General features: G+C 35.7%; 1 protein-coding gene across 1 annotated transcript; it reads left to right on the forward strand.

The window, feature by feature from the left end:
• Positions 1 to 9,954: 9,954 nt before the first annotated feature.
• LOC129217803 (speckle-type POZ protein-like) lies at positions 9,955 to 16,478 on the forward strand. Its single transcript, XM_054852144.1, has 2 exons — positions 9,955 to 10,390; positions 15,889 to 16,478. Exons 1-2 carry the CDS (start codon positions 9,955 to 9,957, stop codon positions 16,476 to 16,478), a joined length of 1,026 nt encoding a protein of 341 aa, XP_054708119.1.
• The last annotated feature ends 1,023 nt before the right edge of the window (positions 16,479 to 17,501 follow it).

Raw genomic sequence — 17,501 nt, forward strand, 5'->3', positions numbered from 1 at the left:
GGCGAACGATAAATAAAAAAATGTAGCAATAGAATAATTCTATTTTCTTCATTATTTTTTTAAAAGTCGAATTACTTTCAACTTTCAATTATCAGACGATATTTTTCATGACGTATTACTAAGCTGCTACAGAAGAGAATTCATTCCAGAATGTTCCATTCAGACGTAGATTACATTAATGCAGGAGTTCCAAATTGAAACTGTTTAAAAGGTAAGTAAATATTTTGCATGGGAAAAAAAGTCCTTTTGTTCGCACTCCATAGCTTTAGAGGAATAAACTAATCTCAAAAACAACAAATATTTTGATTATAATAGAAACATTTAATGAGAAGTATTAGTAATAAGTAATTAATAACTTTATTAAGGATTTCCTCAGTTACACAAAAAAAAATGAATTTTTAGTTTGATTTTCACGTGATAAACAATCAATCAAATAAAATGCAATAACTTATAAATGTTCATTAAAAAAAAGATAAGGGATACCAAAATAAGAGTATAGAATTATATTTTGTAAATGAATTCAAATCAGAATTTGACGACGAATAGAGGTTACTCGGAAAAAAAAGTCCATGGAACATTAAGAACTTATTGGTGAAAAAAAGAAAGTCTAATATCGTAAGCAAAACTAGCAGTGAACATCAATTATTATCAATTATAAAAATGTTAAAATTAGCGATGAATTAAATGTATAAAATTATCCACACTGTTAAAAACGTTTGAATTTGCGCGGTAACGAGTAATTCGCAAAACAACTTTTATAGCCGTTCGGCTATCGCGTTTTTAGGAAATTAATTCTTCTCGCATAAAATTTGTTTTAATTTAATTTTCATCAAAAGTAGTTTTCATTTTTAAAATTAGGCATTAATTGCTTGTTTATTTTTTCCTGTATGATTTGTCGGAAAATTTATGGAATCGTCTAGTGCCGCACCAGTATGATTTTTTACTATGATATTAATAACATTAATAACAAATTTATCAGCATCAAAGATTTTTTTAAATGGTCGGCCCATATTCTTTCTTTATATTAAACAGAACAACTGAAAGTAAAACCCACTTCTGGGTTGTATTTTGGGAGACATTGGAGCCCATTGTATCAAGAATTTCCGTTGCAAAATTGTTAATAAATATTTTTCAAAAAATGTAAATAAATCATTTATTTTTCTATCTTTTCTCAATCTCTACTGATAATAAAGCTGAAAGCCCCTCTGTCTGGATCTCTGTCTAGATCTCTGTCTAGATCTCTGTCTGGATCTTTGTCTAAATCTCTGTCTGGATCTCTGTGACGCGCATAGCGCCTAGACCCTTCGGCCGATTTTCATGAAATTTGGCACAGAATTAGTTTTTAGTATGGGGATGTGCACCTCGCAGCGATTTTTCGAAAATTCGATTTTGATCTTTTTCTATTCCAATTTTAAGAACATTTTACAGAGTAAATTATCATTACGTGGAACATGGGCGAGCAAATCAACATAGCAAGTTGGCGAGAAATTCATCGTCCATTATTTGTAAATATACAGGCGAACCAAATGACCTTTTAATTTTCTACTACGGGCAAAGCGGTGCGAGTACCGCTAGTTTTAAATAAAATACATGAATTTTTAGGGACAATAAAGAATTCTATTGAAATAATAGTGTTCAAAAAACATCTTTGATATAGTAAAAATAAAAGAACTATCGACTCTTTTTAACAAAATTTCAAAATTATTAAATACTAGCGCGGTACCCGCACGGCTTTGCCCGTAGTAGAAAATTAACAGGTCATTTGTTTCGCCTATATATTTAGAAACAATGGATGATGAATTTCTCGCCAGTCTGCTATGTTCATTTGCTCGCCATGTTACGGTTCCACGTTATGATAATTTGGTAATTTACTCGTTTACGTTATGATACTTTTTCGGTAAAATGTTCGTAAAATTGGAATAGAAAAAGAACAAAATCGAATTTTCGAAAAATCACTTCGAGGTGCACACCCCCATGCTGCAAACAAATTCTGTGCCAAATTTCGTGAAAATCGGCAGAACGATTTAGTTCCAGACAAACTTTGAGCTTTATTATTAGTAAAGATTAAAGAGAAATAAAATATCTGAGTGTTAAAACTTCTGATTTAAAGTAAAATGTATTACGTATTTAAGTTAGCTCAGGTTATTGTAATGCATATTTGTAAGGGATAGCCTGTCAATTTATTAGCACACAGTGTTTCTACTTGAAAGAACACTGTCAATTCTATGCACTGCTTTTAAACCAAAATTATATTAGAGAAAAAGATTATTATTCTTTTGTATTTTATGAAATGAGTCTCATAATTTGATTTATCAATAAAAATTTCAAAAATTTATGTAATGTTTCAGAAGAATTATGTTTTGTTCACGTCGATTGAAAATGGTCGATATATATTCAGATATTGTAAATTTTTCTCTTTGATTACTCTTAAGATAGAGAAGTAAAAATAAGATACTGTTATATGAAATACACCGGCATCTCAGTCAGTTCCAGCCGAGGACTGCAGTTTCGTGCTTATTAGCACTCATCAGCCCGGCATAGGAAAGTGACTGAGCTGGAGATGGAAGACCTCTTAAGGAAGCCAAGAGTGAGAAAAAAACTGGTAGCTAATATAGAATTAGTACAGACCCCAAACGATAAACCGAAGAAATGGTTCGGTTCAACTCGACGATTGAAGGCAAGGCATGGTTACTTGAACTGTTAACTTGAACAGTTTTTCGTACAATAATTCAAGTTTGTGCTATGACGGAATGACAGGAATTTTTGAGCTCCATTTATTGCGTAAAAATGATCATAATTTTAGTGAAAAAAAAAGGTAAGAAAAATTAATTTGAATTTTGACATCTTGAATTCAAATTATGTTTTTCGCAATCACGAGTGTATGTATGTAGGCGTGTGTGTGTTTGGGTGTGGGGGGTATGTGTGTTTGTGTGTAGGGGTATGCGTATGTGTGTGTGTTTGTGTATGTGTGTATGTGTTTGTGCGTGTGTGTATGTGGGTGTGTGCAGGCATGTGTGTTTGTGTCTGTGTGTATGTGTATGTGTATGTGTAGGTGTCTGTATGTATGCGTGTGTGTTTGTGTACGTGTATGTGTGTGTTTGAGTGTGTAGGTGTATGTTTGTGTATGTGTGTGTGTGCGTGTGTGTGTGTAGTTGTGTATGTATGCGCGTGTGTGTAGGACATGGATGCAACCTGGAGACGGCTTTCGCTATTTGAGCAGCATCGTGAGGAGCCGGTCGACGGTGATGGTGGGGAGGGTGGCGGTAAGAAAATAAAATGATAGGACATCAAAAACAGTCAAGTGAGAACAATAAGCAATCGTGATTGCTCAAAAAAAGCGGTTGGTTCATGAAACGCTATTGAAAAAAGGCATAGCTAGCAAATATATGATCACTGAAAACGCGTTTTTCATTAAAGCAGAGATTCTTTTTCGTAGGAATATATTCAGTTGATCAATATTAAACTGGGTTGTGTTTTTTAATGAAAATATTTTTTTCTGTTGGAAATTTTCATTCATTGTACTGTTTGACTATGGATTGTATGTAATTTGGCAATCGGCCAAGAAATGACGATTCCATTTGAATGAATCTAGCAGGGGAGAAAGGAAAATAGCGATGGGATATTGATACACGCGTTTTATAATGTCACTAGTGCCTTATTCATTTATTACATTCTCTAAAACAAAATGAGGGGAAACAAAAACAGTTACTATGGAAACAACAAAAAGAAAAAAAAATGTTTTCATTTCGTTCGGGAATGTGAAAGCAAAATGGTAAGTTCAAAACTATGTAGTAGTGAATGCATAAATCAATTAAATTTCGTAGTAGAATATATCTTACTACTGTTATATACAGGGTTGGCAAAAACCCGGGTTTTTTTTAAAAAAGCCCATGGACCCAGGGTTTTTTGGGTTTTTTTAAATAAAACCCAACCAAAGTTGGGTTTTTTTTAAAGAAATGTGGGTTTTTTTTTGTCTTTTTTTAGGGGAAATGTGGGGTACTTGTAGCATATTGTAGCGTAAGTATATGGACAAAGTGCAAAAATTTTCTTCGGGTAAAAAGCTGGAAAACTAGTTAAAATTCAGAGTTTTCTGAAGAAAAGTATAAAAGACGAAAAATCCCAAGAATGTTAAAGTTTCAGATTTTTTTTAGTTTTCATTATTACCAACAGATAAGGCAAAGTTACTTCTCGAGTGATAAAATCTATTGTTCGTTTTTAATTACTACATTTTTTTTTTTTTTTTTTTGCATTTTACTTTATTGTATTTCATTTTGTTATGCAAAAACTACTGTAGAACCTCAATTGGTTTTTAAATCCCTTTTTACTGAATTCCAGCTTAATCAAGACATTTCTTTGAATTTTATGTTGCCTGTTTTTCTATTTCTGTGTACAGGGTAAGAAATATTAACCTTTTTTGTAAAATAATGAAAATATTGTACCTGTTCTGTTTTCTGTCGACCGTTTGAAAAATCTGTTTATTTCTAAAAAAATTACCTTGTGTTTATTCGAGATTTGTGACGTGTTGGTTAGCAGAAAATAATTTACATGAAAGCCTTTTAACTAGATTAGTTTCCTCTGTACAATCTACAAATATTGAGAAAATCAGACGTGACAGGACTTGGTCAAGATAATTCGAGTTATTTATTGACCAATTAAAGAAAAAAGTTAAATACATTTATTTAAAATCTTTGAAGTATATTTTTAATGCCGTTAAGAGTTAACAAATACTATTAAAGCTCAAAATTCATTTTTTATGTTCATTGTCTGTGGTGAAGAACAAATAAAAAAGAAGTTTAAATTGGGAAAATATTTAAATTAATTAATTTCTTTTTAAAACTTCTCACAAAATTTTAAAAAACCCAAAAGTGGGCTAAATAATGGGTTTTTTTAAATGGGTTTTTTCAAAAAAACCCATTGGGTCCAACCCAATTGGGTAAAATTCGGCCAACCCTGGTTATATATGCGAAAGTTTGTCTGTATGTATGTTTGTTACTTTTTCACGCAAAAACTACTGATTGGATTTTGATGAAACTTTTTTGAATAATGTAGCTTATGCATCAGAATAACACATAGGATAGTTTTCGTCCCGTTATGGGGGCAAAACCCCCTTAGGGAGGCAATAAAACACAATTTTCGTATAAATTCTCTAATATGGAGATGAAAAAATACTTGCACATTTGCACATATTAACATTTATGTCCATCGAAAGCTCTGATTTTTCTGCTGAAGATGGCACCTGTTCGAAATTTCTAAGTAGAATAAAAAACGAGTTTTGAGCTCTTTAGTTCCATGTTTGAAGGCTTTCCTCAACACAATATAGTATTTAGGGTATCATCTCAACTCCCTGTCAGTAACGATAATTGTTGCATTGTTGACTATTTTTGCTTTTCGTCTGACTGTTCAAGGCTTTTCTCAAGTTAAATTTTAAAGCAATATTTTTTGCACAAGATAGGCAAATAATACATGCATTTGTCTGATTATTTTCCAGTTTTACTCAACTTTGGAGCAATTAATGTTTTTTTTTTTTTTTTTAAATTTATTTGTGTTGATTGTGTGCTTGATCGACCAGCAGGAATCTCGGCAAACTTTTTTTGCGGAATCTCTTCAATAGCTAAGGCATGTGGCAATTTTTTCAATTGTCGCTGTTTTTGAAGCTAAAAACTACGCGAATACTGTTTCTCGGTTTTCCCCATGTAACCAAAATATCGTAATTTCTTTAATATTTCTTTCTTTGTATCATTCGTTAATTTGCCAATTCATCCGCCAACTAAATTAATCGAATCCATAAACAGCACAAGTTTGCGCACAATTTCAAACACAATTGCCAAACTTTACGACTTATTTTGGAAACATTTCGGATAGCATCTTTCATGGTCACCAGAAATATCTCAGTATTTGGCGACGCCATCTCTTCGGATAAAATTAGTGACACACAGTTTTACAAAGTAGGGAGGGGGAGATTTATCCAAGGTACCCCAAAACGATTACCGCAAATTTCGTAACATTTTAAATCGCAGTAAGGGCGGCTACATTTTTTAAAAGTTTGTACTTGAATACAGGGCTGTGGAGTCGGAGTCGAAGAGTCGGAGTCGGACTGATTTTGGGGTAAAGGAGTCGGAGTCGTTAGAAAACATGCCGACTCTGACTCCGACTCCGGGCTTCTCTTTTTCTTTCCTTTTCACCGACTCTCCTTGCATTTTTTAAAAACGGACGACCAATTGGTTCGATTACATGCATAAAAAGATACTAATAAGAAAATAACTGCCATCATGGTAATCAGCTAACTTGAGTGCTTACCGAACTTTCTGTGGCCGTCCCCTAGTTTGCTTAACCCTAGTATGCTTGTTGTTGTTACTTAACTAATAGCAACTGTCAGCAAACGGTTTTGTTGCGTAATAACATTTTCAAGTAATCACTTTCAAATAAAAATAGAAATATAGTGCTTTGTTCGATCTCAGTTATAAAATAGTAAAATAAACGTAACAAATTAGTATGTAGAGGCCCGTAGCTAAGATTGAAAGGTTTAAGGGTGATCGGCAAATTGAAAGAAGTTCTGAGGCGAAAGCACGAATCTAAAAGTTTCGATGAAATAATGTAATGTTTTTTTCTTTATTAAGACTCTTTCTATAAGCTTGGTTCTCACTTACAACACTCAATAATTGCAGTTAATCTTAAAATCTCCATATTAAGGTTAATTCTAAAGCAGCCAATAAAATTTAAATTAAAAATTTAGCGAAGAAGAAATATAGGGATAGTAAAAGCTATTCGTACCAATTTGTATACCGCCACATTTTGTGTAAAATTAGCTCCTGACGTATATGTGCCCTATTTTCGTTGAAATTTGATTGATGAAATATAATTTAAAATATATTCGTGAAAATTTTCAGAATTAAAATACTTATATTTTTTATAAACTCTGAAATTAACTTTGGGTGTCATCTACCAGATGGGTGTCACCCGGGGCAAACCACCCCCTCTCAAGAACTTGGATTTAGAAAAAAAGCTTTTTTTCTCTCAAGATACAGCTTTCAAAAATTGAAATCACACGATTTGATCAATATCTATTTGTTATACATTAAAGGGGGCAAATAACAGATAATCCTTTTCAAATTTTTTTAAAGGAATGTTTAAGTCATCTCACTTTTTAACTCGTAACTATTGAAAAATTTTATTTTAAATTGAATTTCTAACGTTGTATGCGTCTTGGGTTCACAATAAAAAACAAAATGCGAAATTTTCATAAAAAGGAATTATATTTCAATCTCTGTTTAGAGGTTTTCCCCCTTCCCCTGAAGGGAGAGAGGGAGTTGAAAAAATACAATTGAAATAAAATTTAAAATAATCCAGAGTCGGAGTTGGAGTCGGAGTCGGGCGTTTCAAAATCCAGGAGTCGGGGTCGGAGTCGGCCATTTTCCTTCCGACTCCGCAGCACTGCTTGAATAGCAATATAGAGACAATTTTAGAATATGTTCAAAAAAAAAAAGGTAAATCGTTTTAAACAAGTAAAGCTTAAATTCATATTTTGGAAATTCCTCAAATTTGTATATTGTTAAATGTCGTTTTTTTTGTTTCTAAAAGAGTGCTGTTTTGTCCGTCGTGTTTATTGCCATTTTTCTTTTATGGGTAAGGAAAAGGCTCGATTTTTAATCACGTCAAAGCGGTGTGTTTTGAGTTATTTCACTTACAGAAGAAATCGAATAAAAGTAACAATTGTTTCTCACAATTATTACACACCCAGGCAACGCCGGGTATTTTTGCTATGTACAACAATCTGGTAACTAAATAAAGAAGAGTCTGCCCCCATGCTCCCAGTTACCATCGAAAAAATATTTATTTTTTACCAGGAAAGGCCAAATACATGCAAAACATTTTCTTTGTAGCAACTTCTGTTCAGAATTAAAATTCATATCTTATGAATGTAGATTAAGCAAACATTTTACGCAGTTTTTTTAACTTGGCAAGTCTCTGGCGAATGTAAGACACGGTGATCCTTTTTATGATAAATAATGGATTTGGATTATTTTACATTTTTACGCTGCTGCTGGTATATTCAATACAATATAGAATTGGCACTGACCAAACGGATGATCGAAGCAATGGTTCGATTCAACTGGAAGACTGAAGGCAAGTACCATACCTTACCTTCAATCTTCGAGTTGAACCTAAACATTGCTTCGGTCACTCGTTTGTTCAGTACTAATTCTATATTACCTACTAGCAGAGTTGGGCAAATTTTAATTACATTGACAATTAAAGATTAACAATTGATTAATTAGTAAACGTAAACACGACAACTAACAATTGATCAATTGTAATTGTGGAAAATTACAATTAACAATTAATTAATTGTTAATTGTAGTTTACTACAGTTAACAATTAATTAATTGTAATTGTGGAAAATTACAATTAACAATTAATTAATTGTTAATTAATTGTTAATTGCAGTTTACTACAGTTAACAATTAATTAATTGTTGATTGTAGTTTACTACAACTAACAATTGTCGATTGTTCTGTGAATTTTAATTAAAACTAACTCATAAAAAAAAATTACTGGTTTTGTACAATATATTCTACAGACGACAGGTCTACCTGGAACGTGGACGCTAAACGGGTACCATATTACTATCAAACTATTTAAATACACATGTTAGCAACAAATAAAATATCAATAAAAAATCATTAACTTTCAGTGAATTACCGCCCAATAGCCAGGGTTAAAGCAGAAATATATGAAATACTCGAGTTGAACCGAACCATTGCTTCGGTCACTCGTCTGGTCTGCGCTAATTCTGTATTAGCTACCAGTTTGTTTCGCACTCTTGACTTCCTTAAGAGGTTTTCCATCTCCAGCTCAGTCACTTTCCTATGCCGAGCTGATGCATGCTAATAAGCACGAAACTGCAGTCCTCGCTGGAAATGACTGAACTGGAGGTGTATTTCACGTACCAGTATCTTTGTTGAGAGCAATAAATTATTTACTGCAGCATATGTCTTTTCACAAAAAATCTTATGGCTCCAGGAAAATATCCTCAAAAAATTTATATTTCAATTAAAAAATTTTAAAAAATTTTCCGTACTAGTAAAAATTCGAAAAATATCTAAGGGAAATTACAGAAATGCAGCTTAATCACACGATTAAAAAAAAAATTAAACAGAGCGGTCTCTGAGATCTTACGTCCCCTATTATGTCTTTCTTTCTGATTTCCCCTGTTACAGGTTAAACTATAAAACAATGATTTGCACAATTTAAAAACCCTTAATTAAAACACGAACATTTACGTGTGGAAGAAACATGCCAAGACGAGAATGGTTCACGCGGCGAGCGAGCAGTCAACACTGAACGAAAATACGAATTCGAATAATACTTGGAACTTAGTACGCTGCGCTGTACCTATTGATACTTTAAGTTAATTGTTAGTTTTAATTGTTTCATAAAACAATTTAAAAAAATAATCGCAATTATTTTAATTGTGAAAAGCGATTAACGTACATTAATCTAATTAAATTAATTGCAAAGTACAATTAATAGTTTAATTGCAATTGATTTTATTGCAATTAATTTAATTGCAATTACTTTTTTAATCAATTAACAAGGCAATTGAAAAAATAATTGATTAATGCCCAACACTGCCTACTAGTTTGTTTGTCACTCTTGGCTTCCTTAAGAGGTTTTCCACCCCCAGCTCAGTCACTTCCTATGCCGGGCTGATGAGTGCTAATAAGCACGAAACTGCAGTCCTCGGCTGGAATGACTGAGCTCGCGGTATATTTCATGTACTTGTTAGTTCGTTTACTGTCAACTTTCCGTTTCTTGCTTTATAGGTTGTTATATCATAGGCAGCCAATTACTTTTACGAATTCTTCTTCTGAATTCGGTGGTGTTCATTTATCGAAGATTCATCCTTGCCTTGACTACCGGTTTTGTGTAAACGAACGAACTTCGCGAAACGCTATGACTACAGCCTATTTTTCTTGCCACCAGTCAGACACCAGGGCATCACTGGTTTGGAAAATTGATAACGTCTCTCGCATAGGTAGCAGCAAGAGTAGAACGTCGCCATATTTTTTCTTTGGAGACATAATATGCCGCCTGCAGGTCGAAAACCACGGAAACAAAGACATTATTTTCTCTTTGGGGACTCGTCTGGTGCAGCAAAAAAGGTCGGGCGCAAGATTTCGATTGCACTCTTATCTGCGAGACAGAAATGGCTGCATTGTTGATGAATCTTCGTATGGACCCTATCTGCACAGGAGATTCTATGGCTTCAGGCGCATCAGCAGAAGCGATCTGCTGCAAGGAAAATTAGGAGATGTCAGGCCAGGTGACATTTTGACGATTCACTGCGAGCTGGAAGTGAAAGACGGAGAGGATGGAAAAGATGAAGAAGGTGAGTTGTGTCTTCTGAGTGTCTACTTTCAGAGCGAAAAAATTGCTTCACAATAGAGTCATGCGCGAACTGAATATGAAAAAAAAAAAATATATATATATATATATATATATACAGTCGAACCTCCATACATCGAACTTCCACATATCGAAATTTTCTATATATCGAAATCCCAGCAAATTTCTATGTTCATTATATAGAAAAATTGTTTCTACATATCGAAAAAATCTCCATGTATCGAAAAGATTTTCGAGACATTCGTAGATTTTTTTTCCACTTTAGACTGTTTGTCTCATGAAAAATAAAGGTTAGAGGAGAAAATTACGTTCACACTAAAGGTTGGTACGGAACTCATAAGAAATCTGGGGTTGAAGGGTGTGTAGTTAAGTCGTTGTTCCGTTCTGAAGTTCTTAAATTCCCTTAAGTTTATTTCAAATCTTATCTGTAACCAGTAACACTGTAAAATCAGTTTCAAATTATCCCTTTTGTTTGTTGATTATCATTTCTAGTCTTCTTAGCTTCAGTAAAAATCATTCAAGTTAGAAAGATTGATTTTTTTACTTTTCTCACGATCACATTGTTAAAACGAAAATCTCCTAATGTTGTGATCAAGTTGAATTGCCGAAATATATGAAGATGTATGGTTGGCGTAAAATGTAATTTCTGTTAATTTTTTAATCATCAACTTACATTTAATCCGATACTCGTATAAATTATAAATTGGTTTTCATACACGAAAATTAGCTTTTATTTTAATGTTTTAGGATATTTTTATGATAAAATAAGATCGTTTCCATACATCGAAATTTCTATACATCGAATTTTTTTTTCGGCAATTTGCTACTTCGATATATGGAGGTCCTACTGTATTTCTCAATTTTTGCATTCTTTAAAATCTTATTCAGAGAAAAACCTTCAGTTGTATTGTCCGTCCTTCACAAGAAGGCACTTGACTCCTCCCTCGTCACGTGATATCTGATGATTCTATTTCGCTGTTTTCGGCAGAAGGTATATTCGGATCATTGCATTTTGTTGTAAAAGCAGCAGTTTCTAAAATGCACGAATAACTAAAATAACAACAGACAAGTGATGCAAGTGATGTAAAAGACAGTAACACTTTTTTGCACATTAAAATGCACGCCCAAGTTAAGGCTGTCTGGTTGTCTCCTTTAGAAGCGCGTGGATTGCTTACCGATCACCCCCGCGTATAATGGAACTCTGCGTTCGAGGAGACGCGGTGAAGTACGTTCTCCGAGAAAACGGACAATATTTCTAGTTCCCTTTTTCCTCCGCATCTGAGGTTATAAAATTGTTTGAGAGTTTGTTTAACTAAACCTAGAGAGCTAATGAAGAAATTTGTCGAAAACTCATATAAAGGACATGAAATACTAATCCAAATAAATTTCTCTTCTTTATATATATATATATATATATATATATATATATATATATATATATATATATATATATATATACACTGGTGTGCAAAAATTAAGGACGAAGTCGAAAAATTAGCATATCAGCTGAACGAAGAGGCAGAGCGCACAGAAAGACCAATCAGGAGATTAAGTAAGGTGATGTACGGTAGCACATGCGCAGATATGCAGGCAGACGTAATGGGGGAGCGTCTGAGTAGTATAAAGCATGTTGTCGGTGTAAGATCAGTATTTCTGGCAAAGAGATTGCACGCCGTATAGCAGTTAAAATCACACCGAGTTGCTGCTTCAGCGAGAAATGGCGAATAATCAATCTGTTAGACGACATCTGGATGCTTTTACCCGAGGTCGAATCATTGGGAAGTTGGAGGAAGGCCGCAGTGTGACAAGTGGGGCTGCAGAGTTCGGAATTGCTCACAGCATTGTTTCACGACTTTGGAGACAATTTCAAACTACAAGAACAGCTATACGGGGGTTCAGTAGTGATCGTCCACGACGAACCACACCCGCAGATGACCGGTATATTGTCTTACAGGCCAGAAGAAACAGGCGGCAGACAGCGGTAGAAATCGCTAGACACACGACACAGGCGACTGGACGACCGATATCGCGTTTTACCGTGACCAGAAGACTGCATGGTGGTGGTCTGTTTGCACGACGCTCTATACGGTGTGTACCTCTAACCCCTGCCCATCGGAGAAGGCTTCTCTGTGGTGCCGGGAACACCGGAATTGGAGAAACAATGAATAGGGACGAGTACTCTTTACAGATGAGAGCAGATTGAGTCTGAGTAGCGATTCTCATCGCCTACTCATCTGGAGAGAGCGGGGAAGCCGCAATCATCCCTCGAACATCATTGAAAGGGACAGGTATGGAGGTCGCGGTGTTCTCGTTTGGGGAGGCATCTTGCTTGGTAGTCGTACGGACCTTCACATCTTCGACGCAGGTTCAGTCAACAGGACCCGTTATTGTAACGAGATTCTTCTTCCATATGTGCGTCTTTTTAGAGGCACTATGGGTCCGCAGTTCCTTTTCATGGACGACAATGCACCATGTCATCGCACAGTAGCTGCCGAACAGCTCTCAGAGAGTGAGGATATTGAACGTATGGATTGGCCGGCACGATCTCCGGATCTCAATCCCATCGAGCATGTATGGGATTTTCTAGGCAGACGCTTGGCAGCTCGTACCTTACCACCAGTAACGATTTGGGAGCTTCGATTGGCGCTGCAAGACGAATGGGCAGCAATACCTTAACAACTCACTGACACCCACATTCTCAGCATGGGCAGACGCTGTGAAACCTGCCTAGCAGTCGGGGGAGATCATATCCCCTACTAAGACCGGATGTTTCTTGCTGGACACCCATCACAGGCATGTTTCGGCCTTCAGTCGCATTGCGCTCCATGCTACTTTTTCAATAAAGCTTCGTTTTATCCCTCTGATTACTCTTTTAGTAAGTGTTGCTTACATTACACATGTCCTTACGTATTGGGGATCTTACGGTATTAAATGTGTTGATTTGGAAAGCTTTTGTACAAAGTTATATTGAAAAAACCGTCTCGTCCTTAATTTTTGCACACCAGTGTATTTTTCTTTTTACTTCAAACTTTAAATATCTTAACTCTGCATCTGATTTTGAACATTTTTGCAATTTTAAATACACATCTTAGACTTAACGTTTGCGAAAATAAAGGTCTTCTTTACTAATAATAGAGCTGAAAGTCTCTCTGTCCGGAGGATGTCTGGATGTCTGTAGGATGTCAGTGACGCGCATAGCGCCTAGACCGTTCGGCCGATTTTCGTAAAATTTGGCACAAAGTTAGTTTGTAGCATGGGGGTGTGCACCTCGAAGCGATTTTTCGAAAATTCGATGTGGTTCTTTTTCTATTCCAAGTTTAAGAAAAAAAATATAAGATGGACGAGTAAATTACGAAATGATCATAACGTGGAACCGTAACACGGGCAGAAGCCAATTGGCGAGATACGAAATTATCATAACGTGGAACCGTAAGATGGGTACAAGCCAACTGGCGAGAAAATTCACCATACATTATTTGTAAATATACAGGCGAACCAAAAGACCTTTTGATTTTTCTATTACGGGCAAAGCCGTGCGGGTATCACTAGTGGAGGATAAAACGGAACACCCTGTGTACAATTACAAGATCCAGATATACTTAAGTTATGGTTGTCGAAAGTTGGATGACAAGTTTATTGAAAGTAATAAAGCTTTTTCTAAAGATTTCGACGAATGCACAAAGGTTTTAACTTTTTAACAGTGGCGGCTATTGGAGCTTATAAATGGGTGGTGGTGGGGAGCAAAACACACACACACACAAATAAAAGCCATGGGACTTTTAGCGGCAGCAAAAATTTTTAAAAAAAGTACAAACTTTTTTAGGACTGGTTTCGAGAGTATTGAAGCCAATAAATGGAAATTGATGCAAGTCCAACAACTTAACTCACGTTTTTCTTAATATTTTGATGAATTTTGTACGTAAGAACTTTCCCCGAAGAAACGCTTAGACGTGAATTAGACTTGCATTATTATGAACCCCGAAGTATTTTCAGGTGTCACAAACACTTGGTAATAATTGTATTTAACAAGTATGGCTTGTTTTAGTAAAACAATTGATTTACTAATATCTAAACAGTGAATAAATAAACTGAAAGGTTTTGCTTGGGCTAAATATTGTTTCGTAATCAGATATACAAAGTAAAACAAGTAATTATGATGTGAAAATGTTCTGCTTTTTTATATAATTTCTAGTTTTGGTTTCTAAATTGGAAAATAAAATAAATAAATTAACCATAAAAAATGAGTGCGGAGATGGTAGTTCCGATGACTATTAATAACCTAAATTCCTTACCATACATTGACATCTGGGAGCCGTCACTCATTTTATGTCCCATTGGAGACTTTGATGTCTCTGAGACATTTTTCAGTTCTGGCGCGTTCACATATAAAAAGAAATGAGCTGGTTTAATACATTGAGTAGGAATACCTAAAAAATATTTGAACTGGCCCACTTCGTACACCTTGTTAGAAGTATGTAGAAAACCTTTTTGCAATAATTCGTTTTTCCCCTCTGCACGGAGGGTTTTCTCTTCGCTGTATAAAAATACCTTCAATTAACTGGACGAAATGTGAAAAGTACATTTCATTGGTGGATGTAAATGGACTCTTCAAGTACCATTGTAGACTTCAAGTCTCTGAGATGTCATTTATCTCATATCCCGCAGACGACTCTTTGACGTAGGGAAGTTGCAACCTATTAAATGTTCATATTTTGACTGTTGGATATTGTTAATTGACCCTCAAAACTAAAAAATACACCATCGCCGAATTTTAAAACACCGTGATTGATTTTTAATGAATTTTTAAAAATCCACGCACAAAAGTGCGCTCTTCTGAACCGTCACGAACTTACGTCACAGGGCGCGAATGGGCAGCCTTCCGCCGAAGATCCCTTGTTTTCGCTACGGACGTTTTGAGCGCGCTGATATCTTTATTTTTTAGAAATTCAATAATCCTTTTGAACAACACACTATGGAGGCCGGATTCGCTAAAGCACAATCTAATAATCTTCCTCAAGTAACATCAATGATGGTATTCGAATATTTCCGAGAGAATGAGTGGTTTAATGTTCCAGAAACGCGAGGAGTTAAATGCGAAGAGGTAAGCCTTACGTTTCGTCTTCGAAGTCAACTGCACGTCCTTCGGCTTCTCCCGCGGCGGAAGAGCGCATGACGTCACTTCCTGTGCCATTTGACGTCACAAGCGCTTGAACTTTAAAAATTAATTAAAAAAAAACTACTTATCATATCGCCAAAATTTTTTCACCTATGATGTTCATACATGTTACTCTATCATATAAAAATAAAATTGAAAAATCGAAAACTTCCCTATAGCAGTTCTTTTTCCTTTTAGTTAAAACAGAATCTGTTGTAGCAGGAGGCAAAACTATAAACACCCATTTAAATGGCTGAGAGGTCTTAAGAGTTCTTAAAGTTTGACCAACGAGTGCTTATTTTTAAAATTAATTTCAACGATTTTAGATACCAAAGAAGGATCAACTGTCTTCATCCTGGATGCCTTTAGTGCACCTTTTCTAGAGGGGTTTCAATCCACCTTCGAGAACGGGAAATTTTCCGACGTCACCTTGCGCGTCGGGGAAGAAAACTTCCAGTGCCACAAGGCGATCCTGTCGACTCACTCCAAAGTGTTCGAGGCCATGTTCGACAACGACATGAAGGAGAGCCACGACGAAGCGGTGTACTTGGCAGACCTAGACGTGGACGTGGCGAAAGCGATGCTGCTGTACATGTACACGAGGCGTACCGAGGGTCTTCCGGAGCACAAAGTCCTGGACCTGTACGTCGCCGCGGACCGGTACATGCTCCCGGAACTGAAGGAGAAATGCCGCGAGTTTGTACTGAAGCATCTGTCCGTCGATAATGTCTGCGAAGTTGCCGAAGTTGCAGATTTACATTCGGATGACATTTTGGCTGAGAGTGTCGAACGATTCATCTCGTCCAACTTGAGAAAAGTCCTCGTCTCCGAGAAGTGGAACATGCGTTTGTGTGAGAAACCGTATTTGTACGCTAAATTGCTCAGCGTGTCCGTTGTACGCCACGATTGCGTTTGATTTTATTTTCCTCCACTGGAAGAAAGTTCACGAACTTTTATTTTTCTCTTCGTACATCGCGTCAGATATGTATGTGTGTGTTTTCAAATGTGTTCGGTCAATGCTAAAAGGGCACTTGCTCTTTCGGCGCAATACCCTTCATGTAATCGATGACCTCGGGCATCGAACCTGATCCCAAGTTCATTAAATGCAACTCTTAATAAAAATTTACCGGCTTGAAAACGCTGTTGTTCTCTTAACTGTTCGTAACCTTTTTAATTTCATGTAAGCTAAGACTTGGCTGCATATAAATGTCTATTATCAGTTCAGACCGATTCAATGGTGAAGTCCAGCTTAAAGTCACTGCAAGAAAGATCAGCCACCAAAAAAAAAAAAGACTCTTAAATGACTTGTCAAAAGCTGGTGATACTGTTTCACCGCGGATTGTGTGTAATTTGGCAATCTGCCAAGTAAAGACGATTCCATCTGAATTAATCTAGCAGGGGAGAAGGGAAAATGACGATGGGATTTCGATGCACGCGTTTTATAAAGTCACTAGTGCCTTATTCATTTATTGCATCCTCTAAAATAAAATAAGGGAAAACAAAAATAGTTACCATGGAAACAAGAAAAAGAAAAGAAAATGTTTTCATTTCGTTCAGGAACGTAGAAGCAAAATGGTAAGCTCAAAACTTTGTTGTGAATAAATAAATCAATTAATTTTTGCCGTGAAAATATAGGTCGAATATACTTTAGATTTATAAAATGTTGCTGTGAGCAAATTTTCATTTTTACAAAACAAAGGCTAAATAATAGAGAAGAAAACGTACACATCTGTAGCAAATCAACTAACACCCCTATAAACAAATAGATACGTCCATTTCCGCCTATAAAACGGATATCAGCCTTTCCATGTAATCGATGGTCAAATAGTAGCTTCCTCCCCCGTAACGCGAAAGGTTTCTCTGTCAAATGCAGCAAGTTAGCACCATTGAGGAGAGATAAAATGGAGGGAGGGAAAACTTTCATTCATTTAGTCAAGAC

This window comes from Uloborus diversus, chromosome 2, assembly GCF_026930045.1.
Source record: "Uloborus diversus isolate 005 chromosome 2, Udiv.v.3.1, whole genome shotgun sequence".
Taxonomy (NCBI): Eukaryota; Metazoa; Arthropoda; class Arachnida; order Araneae; family Uloboridae; genus Uloborus; species Uloborus diversus.

What these genes read in the sequence shown, in the direction of transcription:
- LOC129217803 (XM_054852144.1), top strand. Translation starts at nt 9,955, where the DNA reads ATGACTACAGCCTATTTTTCTTGCCACCAGTCAGACACCAGGGCATCA. An exon ending in GGATGGAAAAGATGAAGAAG is followed by an intron (nt 10,391 to 15,888) that starts GTGAGTTGTGTC and finishes CAACGATTTTAG; the next exon opens with ATACCAAAGAAGGATCAACT.